At 34.3% G+C, this 11604-nt stretch overlaps 1 protein-coding gene across 2 annotated transcripts in view; it reads left to right on the plus strand.

The window, feature by feature from the left end:
- The window catches only part of ap1m3 (adaptor related protein complex 1 subunit mu 3), a 36350-nt gene extending 24876 nt beyond the window's left edge, over positions 1-11474 (plus strand). The window contains 6 exon segments of one of the 2 annotated variants that reach the window (NM_001114441.1): positions 37-108; positions 388-546; positions 2523-2648; positions 3931-4006; positions 8207-9346; positions 10262-10396. In NM_001114441.1, the coding sequence (NP_001107913.1) occupies positions 37-108; positions 388-546; positions 2523-2648; positions 3931-4006; positions 8207-8229 (456 nt within the window). In that variant the 3' untranslated portion in view covers positions 8230-9346; positions 10262-10396. 2 annotated transcript variants of the gene reach the window in all.
- The last annotated feature ends 130 nt before the right edge of the window (positions 11475-11604 follow it).

Genomic DNA, 11604 nt, shown 5'->3' on the forward strand with positions numbered 1-11604 from the left:
AGACTCACTGCTCTTCTCTTTTCTCTGTTCTGACAGGTGAAGCCTCTAATATGGATTGAGAGCGTAATAGAGAAGTTCTCTCACAGTCGAGTAGAGATCAAGGTTAAGGTAGAGCTTCACATCTACACATTCTACACACTCCACTGACTCTTGCTCTTTCTCTCTCTCTGCTCTCAGTAATTAGCTTTCAAGCTTCTGTCTTGGGGAAAGGCTCATGGTTTACCTGAGCTCTGTCCAAAGACTTGTCAGATTTGGACGTAAACATGCTCTGTCCTATTGCCCTTGCTATATACCCACCAAACTTAAGTGTCTGAAAGAAAGTAGCTTTGGAAGTATAAGTTTAGGCTGTGGAGTTGTGTCTACAGTTCCTTCATCTGTTCTCTTCAGGCCCGCAGTCAGTTCAAGAGCCGCTCCACTGCCAATAATGTGTCCATCTTAGTTCCTGTTCCCAGTGATGCTGATTCACCCAAATTCAAGACCACCACAGGACAGGCCAAATGGGTTCCTGAGAAAAGTGCTGTGGAGTGGAACATCAAGTCCTTCCCTGTAAGTGCATTGCGTTGAGCGAGATGTTTAGGATCTAAACTATGTATTTTTCATGTATGATTAGCTGTTTCTGTTCTAAAGACTTACATTTGTGCAAATTTGGGACACTGCATAAAAAAGAGAACGATCACATCCTAACAAATCAGCTCCAAATAGCCTTAAGAAAAATGGAAGTTGTTGAAATAGGAGAAGCCACTGTGGGTCTTTGTTTTTTATGTAATAAATAAAAACAATAATGGTGACAGGTTGTAGGTATTTGATGAAAACAACATGATGAAATGATGAAAACAACATGTGAGATGCTGTGTGATAAAACACTCCACTGATGTACTGTTTTACAGTCACAGCATTTTGTTTTCCAACATCGTTTGTGTACATGACTGAGTTTGTTTGGTATATTTATGCAGATTATTTCAAGAATTGTCATGCCTCTTGACTTTTCACTTTTTTATGCAATATTCCAAAATGTTTTGAGATAAAAGGTAAAACAGATAAAAAGGTATTCAGGTATTAACTTTGAATGTAGCAAAAATAATTATGGTTTTGTTTTAGTTAATCCTGTTTTTTGATTTTAAAAATACAAAAGTGAAAATACTTTAAGATAAAAAAAGAATCAGATAACTACACGTATATAATATACACACTCACCGGCCATTTTATTAGGTTCACCTGTCCAACCCCTTGTTAACGCAAATTTCTTATCAGCCAATCACATGGCAGCAACTCAATGCATTTAGGCATGTAGACATGATCAAGACAATCTGCTGTAGTTCAAACCGAGCATCAGAATGGGGAAGAAACGTGGCATGGTAGGGGGAGAATTTGACATCACCAACATGAAAGCATGAATCCATCCTGCCTTGTATCTACGTTACAGGCTGCTGGTGGTGTAATGGTGTGGGGAATATTTTCTTAGCACACTTTGGGCTTATTAGTACCAATTGTGTCAACACCAAAGCCACAGAGTATTGTTGCTGATCATGTCCATCCCTTTATGACCACAGTGTTACCCATCTTCTGATGCTACCTCCAGCAGGATAACGCACCATGTTATAAAATGCGAAATTATAGAATATTATATGTTATATGTTATATATATGTTATAGAATGCGAATCATCTCAGACTGGTTTCTTGAACATGACATGAGTATTCAAATGAATCACTGTACTCAAATGGCTTCCACAGTCACCAGAACGCAATCCAATAGAGCACCTTTGGGATGTGGTGGAACAGGAGATTCTCATCAGGGATGTGTAGTTGACAAATCTGCAGCAACTGTGTGATGCTATCATGTCAATGATACATGTAATGTACCTTGTTGAATCTACAGTATGCCACAAAGGATTAAGGCAGTTCTGATGGCAAAAGGGGTTCCAACTCTGTACTTGTAAGGTGGACCTAATAAAGTGGCTGTCACACATTCTTACCAATTTTCTGGTCAAAACATGCTAAGGGATAAATATTGTATCAGACCTTCCTAAAATAAAATCAATGTTAACATTTACTCAAAGCCATATCTAATAAATCCAGAAACCAACCATGTACAAGCAGTATCTTAAATTCTCAGAGCAGAATTTCTCCTTATGTCTCTCTTCTTATGTCCTCTACAGGAAAAGCCCCAAAAACAATACAGAGCATGTATATGAAATAAAAAATAAAAAGCACTCCAATGGAACTATTAAACAAATGTAATGCCTGGCCAGGAAAAAAGGACTTCAAACATAGTATAAACCTATGCTGAACCGACAACTGTGCCTTATTATAGATTTATTCTATCATTTATTTCCAACTCCCGATGATGTCTTGTGCTGTACAACATTGCAAATAAAGGAAAACTTGCATCAGCCTCTCAGGAATAAGACTCGTTTAGAACTGAACTGTTAATGAGAATTTTGTACTGATGTGATGATTTTTGCAGTGTTAATTAGACGCTTAGATGTGTCAGAATCTAATGATGTGTCTTTCCTGGATGAAGGGTGGAAAGGAGTTCATGATGCGAGCTCATTTTGGACTGCCGAGTGTTGAAAGTGATGAACTGGAGGGCAAGAGACCTATCACAGTCAAGTTTGAGATTCCTTATTTCACAGTGTCCGGCATACAGGTGCGGATAAAAAAACACAATCACCTTACAAATCATTTTGTCATAACATTGTCATGCATTATATTTGCTTGCCTTGTTTGTTTTTTAATCATTTTGGGGTGCTGATTTTTAAAAAAGAGTGTCTGTTGTTCTTTATTTTCACTAGAACCTTACACAAAGATGTTAATATTGTCTTACTGTGAGCCAAAGTCAGCCAGTTTTCACATTTATAGCATTATTTTAGGACTAAGCCTGATTTTATGGTTAGAATTGAAGTGTTCAGATCTGAAATTGTCCTTTAATATTAGCTTTTTTTCTCAGGCTCCTATGTCTTGATTCAGTAATTTACTTTAATGTCAAAGAACAAGTTATTTTAATCGCTTTTAACATGAAATAACTAAAAATAAACACAAGAGGCTGTGAATAATGCTCATGGAAGAACAAAATTCTATATGGCACATAGAGGTTTTTGCATCTGAACTCATCATTTGTGTAAAATAAAATAGTAACATCAGAGATTCACTCCTTTGCAGCCCAATTATGTTTCTTTAAATGTTTTGTGTTATATATGTGTAAAAAAATGTCTATCTTATTTCAAGTAAAAACATATTAGATTTATGTTTTTAAAATGATCTTAGTTTTATAGATTTAGATTTAGTTTTTAAATAGTCTACTATAAAATTGTATGAAAATCTTAAATCAAACCTAAAAGTGCTCAGGGGTAGCTTAAATAATGTGTCGGTGCTCTTATGGTAAGGGATTCATCAGAATAAACAGCAAAAATGAGTCTAAGGCACTGGAAAATATGAAAAAAAAAAAGTTTTTTAAAAAATCCACATTTTGCAAGTGTCTTGGACTGATTTTTTTGCTGTTTACTTGGTACTAAAACTTATTTTAAGATTTTAAAAAAGCAAAGTAATTAATTAATTTAATATCTTGTTATTTACTGATTTCTTAAAGTTTTTTTTAAATGTTATTGAATGATATATCATGTTTTGACTATTTTTGTGCTTTAAATGAATATCGTTGAGATATAACTCTCTAAATAATTGCAATATTTTAATATTTAAAGTACATTTTATTTCCGTGTGTTTATTTTATTATTAATTAACTTTTTTCAGTTTAGCGGTTATAGTTAAATAAATGTATGCTAAAAAATAAATAATATTTAAATGAGTTAATATTAAGACTTTTTACGTTTTGCCATAGTTATCATTATTATGCAGTAGTATTATACTTATAGTGCAGTAGTAGTATATTTATGTTAAAATATTTTTTTTTGTTTTTGTCTGATAACAAACAGGTGCGATACTTGAAGATTATTGAGAAGAGCGGATACCAGGCACTACCGTGGGTGCGTTATATCACTCAGAGTGGAGGTGAGAAACATTCACAAATTCAGTCTCACAAACACCGTCAGCCCATTTCTCAATTATCATTCTGATATAAAGTTTACCTTCACCCTGGTTAAGAGTTCAGTGAACATGAGCCTTATGCTCTCTGCTGTCTCTCACACACACACAGACACACACACATGCATTGTGAAATAGCGAAGACTATCAGTTTTCCATTTGCATCAGCGACACCAGAGGAGAGAGAGTCACTCTAATCCTTCAGCCCTCTTCACTTATTCATAAGAAATGCAAAGCAGTCATCAAGCCACAATGCAATTCTTCAGACATATCCAAACACCCAACTGCCAATAACATTGGAGTGCCTTCAAATAAACACACAATATTTGCTCAGAATTACAGAGGAGATCAAAAGTAAAGAAAAACCTACAGTGTTCTACATTTGAAGGTCACCGTTTATTCTAGAAGTAATCCTAACAGAAGTTAAAAAGCAGCATTTATGTGTATTTCGTGAGTTACATACAATATATTTTGAAGTAAAGTATAACCCTTAAACAGTAACCCATATCACTCCAAACTGACAATTCTGTTATCATTTACTCACCCGTTTCCCTTTTCCAAACCTGTTCGACTTTTTTCTTCCGGTGAGCATAAAAGTAGATATTTTAAAGAAAGTTAAAAACCTGTAACCATTGACTTCCATGGTATTTGATCTTCCTATAATTGAAGTTACTCATTATAGGTTAATGTCAGCTTTCAAAATATCTTCATTTGTGTGTCTTTAAATTGAAAATCTTTATATTTGAAAAAGAGCACTGATCAAAATTAGTTCAGATATCATTTATAGGTGTTAATCTGGAACCTGGTGGTAATTATTTTTAATTATTTCATTTGTAGCCTAAGGCTGCATGTCCACTAGTTATGGGTCATTAAAAGATTCTGACAGTATAATATCCTTGGTAGGGATGCACAATATATCGGAGGCCATATCGTTATCGGCCGATAAATGCTATTTTTAAGATTATCGTTATCGATCCGATGTCTAAATTAGGCCGATATCTTTAAGCCGATAAATTACGTAATTGTTGCTGCGCACGCGTGGGTGGAACATGTTCAGACTTGTTCATGGATCTCTCCTCACACATGTTTATTCCTTCAAAGTCCGTGCTTTCTTCACGTGGTATTGCTGTGCGTTAATAACTCAGTAAGTAACCATTATCCTTATCATTGTAGATATGTTTGATTGAGTGTCATTGTGTATTTTGCTTCAAATCGCCTCAGGAAAAAATATTACACATGAAAGCCTTTCCTGCTCTGTCTATTTGTTGTGTTAGAGATAGCAGGGAGATGTACTTATTACTCCAGGGCCGAATAATATTAGTTTCGGGGTTAATTCTTTTAGTTGCAGCCGGTGAATGAACGAGGACCCGAAAAAAGCGCTCCTCTTTTCTGTCTCTCCCTCTTCGCTTCACACACACATACACACACACCAAACTGACCTGCACACGTGACGCGCTAAACAAAAACTTTACGGAAGGTTTTTAATCTAATATAATTATTTGTTATTATCAACGCGTTGCTTCCCATGTGTTGTTGATGATTTGTGTTGAGTTTGATCGGAATATTCATATTGATTATAAAGAGCACGCAAGAACTTTCACCACACGCGTGCACACACATTGATCTGACAGCCTTCACACACACATAGATCTTGAGCCTTCACAGATCAACAGGGGAGAGCCTAGGTGCACCAGTTACTGAATACAGCATACGGGCCACACGTTCTGTCTTTATATTCTGCTCTGTGTTTGTCATAAAGTCATCTGAGCTCAATGATCAGGTTTGTATCAAAATCCGAGGGCAAATCTGCGCCCTCACAGCAGTTTATCATAAACTTTTCATCGATCATTTTCCCCGCGATTGACAGCAAGAACGTACACAGAAACGTTGATGCTACATGTGTTCGAAAATAATCTAAAACGACAAATACGATGACTTTATGTCGCATTTTCTAAAATAATACATTCTGTATCTACCTTATCACTTGTACTGTGGCTCTGAACTGTCGAAACACCTCTAAAAAAAGGCTTTTTCGGACATGACATATTTGTACACATACATTACTGTAACCCGTTTTATTCAAGAACATTTGAGCTGGTTTTAGTCCTTAGCTCTTTAATTTTCATCTTATTTAAAATATATTTAACTTGCTTGTTAATTAAATCCCATTTTGTTATTTAACCTTTTTAACTTTATGCAACAGTCAATTTGCATGTTAGTTTGCTATGAAGAAAATGAAATAATGTATTTTTTGCATGCTGATTTGTGTGAAATCGTGAATATAGGTTATATATAATTGAATATATAATTTTGAAATCATAGCTTTTTTGCTTTTAGTATCGGCTGTTCAGTTAAAAAGACCAGAGTTTCTGCTTTTATGAAGTTTGCTGTATAAAAATATAACATTTTGAAATATTTATAATTATCGGGCTATATATATCGGCTATCGGCCTCCAAGTCTGAAGAATTATCGGTTATCGGCATCGGCCAACAAATCCATATCGGTGCATCCCTAATCCTTGGATAAAAATATCACGGTTTCAAGAAATTGTGATTACTACTCTAAAATATGTTCTTATATGTCTGGCAAAAAAACAACAAAGTTTTTTTTTCCCATTGAACACAATTTAGTTTATTTTTAGAAACACTTTGGAACAGTAGCTGTTGATGTGGAGGGTAATTTTTTTCTGGAGATACTGTTGCCCCACCAAAAAAGTTAAAACGTAAAAAAAAACCTTACATATACCAAATGAAAGGTATAACAGCAAATTTTGGCAGTTTTAAAACCTTGACCTCCAAACCACGATAAACCTTGAAACCAGTTATCGTCCCATGCCTAGTGTCTACTGCAGCAGAAACGTGAAGACAGTTCTAAAAACCCTCATGTGTGAGCTTTTTTGTTGAGCAGCTTTTTTCAGTCAGTCTTTAACAGATTATTTGTTAACTATTGCATTGTTTGGTTCCTTCCCTCCTTTACTTAGAGGACTAGCTCAAAAGTGACACCACATTTTTCAGCTTGCTACAGCTGGAAAAATGCCGAGCTCAGAACTGATCCCACTCAGCAGCGTACTCCTACTGTTGACAACAACAGAAAACAAATGCTCAGCTTGAGGAAAAACACTTTGGTGGACACACAGCATAACTTTCCAGTTTTCACTGACTTTGCAAGATGATTAGCCTTTCTCATGTCACTGACACCCTCTGGCAGCAGGTTTTCCAGATGAACGACAAAGGAATGACCCTTTCAGCCACACTGTGGCAGGATAGGCTGGTCTTTCTAAGTCTGTGATTTCTAGAACATTGCTTTTTTTTTTACAAAAGGCTAGTCATCTACAAAAGTACAAAAAAGTACAAATGCACAATATGACCGAATAATGCAATGAATGTCAATGGATAATCATATTAGCACTGCAGCTGGAGTTACAGTACTTTCCAGTTTAGCACTGAACATGGTGAATATCAGTATCTGAGCATACAGTGTCTTAACATTTAATTTTAAACTAAAAGTCTAGTCTATAGTGACCAAACCTTTCTCATCAGCAGAACCATCAACAGGCCATACTGAACTATCAAAAGCTATTTGAGCAACATGGTTTCTTTACTCTGTTAATCTACCAAATCAAATATCAATTTTCTTGCAGGGCCAGGGCGTAAAAACTGTTAAAACTGTTCCATGAAGCAAAAAATATTATAATAATAATGAAATGACAGCTCAGAGTCCTGATCTAAACCAGATTAAAATTTTCTAGAAAATCCTTATTGATAGTTATGGATTTTAAACATTGCAGTTGGTGAACTTAAGAAGAGCACCATTGACCTCTCACAGCACATCTCTAGTCTCTCAAAGTACAGCACTAGAGGTGTCCTGAGAGAGACTAGCAATATTTTGTAAGAGACTAGTAAAGTGCTGCAAGAAAGCAGTCGTGTCTTGAGAGACTAGTGATATCCTGAGGGGATTAATGATGTCTTGTGAGAGACTAGATGTGATTTATCCACAGATGTGCTGTAGTCATTCAAAGCAAGGGCCTCTACATTTCCTACTAATTTCTGACTGCTTTAATCTTAAGTAAAGAGTGTATATAAATTATCTTATTTTGTTCTATGCTGTATGTCCTTTCTTTTTATATGCAATTAATTATTTGTACCTATCTGACTCTGAATTTATAGATTATCAACTGAGGACCAACTGAGAGAGGACAGCTTCGGTGTGTGTTGTGTCTTTTGTCGGTCCTGTTTCATCAGTCAGACAGACATCGCCTTCACACAGCAGTTGGACATCTCTACCTTCTCCTTTGCTTTCACCTCAGATCAGGTTTTACTAATTTAACAAGGAAGTTGGACAGCAAAGTTACTGAGAAACTCCTATGGAACTATTGATTTTAAATTATAATCCAGAGGTTGTGTTACAGAGCTATAATCTATTGATATTTGTACCCTCATGTTGTTCCAAACCTGTGTATGTTTTCTCCATTTAAACACACACTCAAAATCTATAATAAAAAAGTCAACGGGGTGGCACGGTGGCTTAGTGATTAGCACTGTTGCCTTACAGCAAGAAGGTTGCTGGTTCGAGTCCTGGCTGGCTGTGTGGAGTTTAAATGTTGTCCTCATTTTTGTGTGAGTTTGCTCCAGGTGCTCCGGTTTCCCCCACAATCCAAACATATTCGGTATAGGGGAATTTAATAAACTAAATTGGCCATAGTGTATGAGTGTTTGTGTGTGTGAATGTGAGAGTGTATGGGTGTTTCCCAGTATTGAGTTGAGGCTGGAAGGGCATTAGCAGCGTAAAACAAATACTGTAATAGTTGAGGTTCATTCCGCTGTGGCGACCCCTGATAAATAAGGGACTAAACTCAAGGAAAATATGAATGAATGAAAGTCAATAGAGTTGTTGTTTTGGATTCTTTTGACTTTCATTTCATGGACAAAATATAATAAAACATTAATAATATCTTTGTATATGCTTCACAGAAAAATTTATATTTAAAAAGGGTCAGGGTTGTTATTGTTAAACTTTTTGCTTATCAATGCTATGAAAGTCAATGGTGTTCAGGGTTGTTTTTTTGGACTCCACTGACTTTGAAAGTACAGATAAAATCAATGAAATCCTTAAAAATATATATTTTTAAATTTTTCACAGGAAAACATAACTAAACCAAAAACCCAAACCGGAAACACTTTATAGTAACTGCACACTATGATTCATAAATATAATATGATAAATAGTTAAATTATAATTTGTTAAGCATTCGTTCTTCATTAACAGATGTTAACCACAGATACATATGCTCTGTTCTTGACTTGTAACCCATTTAAAATGTGCTTAATGATTGCATTTCCATACTTTATTATTTTTTCATTACTAAATTAAGTATCACATTATTTACGAACCAGTTATTTAAGTGAAGTTAGTGGTTTTTAAAGATTATTCGGAATGCGTAAGTAAATGATTAATAAACATATTCAAATTAACATTTATATATTATTATCCAGGCATATATTAATAGATCATTTGTATGTTAATAAATGTTTTATTAACTCAACTTCATCCAGTTTGTGACCTAATCTGAAGTGAGGACTATTTATGCTTTATAAATCCCTTATAAATGACAGTAAAGTCTCAGTTATAGTCTAAACAGAAAAAAGAAAGTAAAGACTTTATTAATTTCAATTCATTTGTTGATACACAAATGAAACTGTATCAAATGAAAAATAGATCTCTGCAATCTTAACTAAAATGATATTACTGTGCAGTTTAAACATCACTAAATAACATTGAAATGTTGTATCGTAATATATTGTTAAATTGTTATGTTGTTGTTTTATTACATTTTATGTTACATTTTCGAAACTCCTGTTATTCAGCAATGGTTAAACCTTTACAGAAAATTTTATTTTTAGTTCATTTGATACTGAGCCTTTAATTATTATTTAAGAGGGATTTATAAAACATAAATAGTCCTCACTAGATCTGGGCACAACACTGGATGAAGTAGAGTTAATAAAGCATTTATTAACAGAAACGATTAGATATTAGTATATGCCTAAATAATAATATATAAACGTTGATTTGAATAGTTTATTAATCATTAACTAACTCATTCTGAATGATCTTAAAATCCTCCAACTACTCTTAAATACAAATCATTTGTAAACAATGCAATACTTAATTTAGTCCTGAAAAATTAATCAGTAACAAAGTATGAAAGAACAATTATTAAGCACATTTTATATGTGCTTGTAGGTCAAGAGTATTTGTATCTGCACTTATAAACTGCTTACTAACGTTTATTAATGTAGAGTTAATGCTTAATAGATTAGTCATAGTGTATAATTATAAAGTGGTACCCTAAAATCTAAAAAAAACTATATAGATATAAAAAACAAATAAAACACAAAAACATTTAAAAATTAAATGAAAGCAGAAAGATTACATACGAGTCAAAATTGCACTATAATAATGATTTTCAAAGAGGTAAATATAATTTTTGAAGTACTGTACATTTTACAAGATAAATAAAATACAGACTTTCTACTTCAGAATGATCACTGAAATGTGTGCCACTCTTTTTAATTATTTGTAAAATGTAATATCAATTTCTGAGTGTGAACTGTTTCAATGTTTCACCAGATTATAGCATAGAAACACAACACAGGTTTGGAACCACACAAGGGTGAGCAAACGATGACAGAATTTTCATTTTCCGGCTCATCTATCCTTTTTACTTGTCAAGATATTAACATAAGCTGCTTATTTTCATTTCTGCAGTTGGTGAAGGGACTATCTCTCAGTGTGATATGATCTAATGTCTGTAGCGCTGTAAACATAACCACAGACCCGGTGAAATGAATACCTTGTGCTCAGAATCAATGATTAATAAGGTAGCGTACAGTCTGGACAGCAACGTAACACTATATTCTCACCACAGCGGCCTGTATCTTTGACTACGGTTTGGTTTGTTCTGACTCCAAATACCACAAATGCCTATACACTTTGAATTGAAAGGCTTTTTGATATTACCAACATAAAACTGCTTGATGTTGACACTGTATTAATTATTGCATTTTTAATCCATGCAAGTCAACACATCTGATCAAACATTAGTTTTATTTTTTTGTAGGTGTTCATGCTGGGGAAATCATCCTTCATTTCCTTTCTTTCAGCATGCATTACACCACTTGTTTTATCAGCGTTGTGCGTGTGTGAATACCGTCTGCCACTTCCGCAGAGGCAGCAGAATATATTATTTGTCACATTAAAACGACTTCTTCCATCATTTATTAACCAAAGGTCAATGACGTGACAACATCTGATATTTATTTCACACTAAATCTGAAATATGTATTTTTGATCTTTTTTTATTGACAACATTTTGTGCTCAATACCATTCTAAAGGTCACTGTGAGGAAAATAAATGGATTTTTGTTTTGGCGAGCATTTTGTGATTATTTTCTGCTGCTCAGTTTTGCCTTATTTACCTAAGGATATTCCAGCTTTTAAAATAAATTGCTTGGTTTACGCATGAGAAAATGGATGAAATATTTTCGTTTTCAATCATCCATGA

This window comes from Danio rerio, chromosome 6 (genome assembly GCF_049306965.1).
Source record: "Danio rerio strain Tuebingen ecotype United States chromosome 6, GRCz12tu, whole genome shotgun sequence".
In the NCBI taxonomy this organism is placed as follows: Eukaryota; Metazoa; Chordata; class Actinopteri; order Cypriniformes; family Danionidae; genus Danio; species Danio rerio.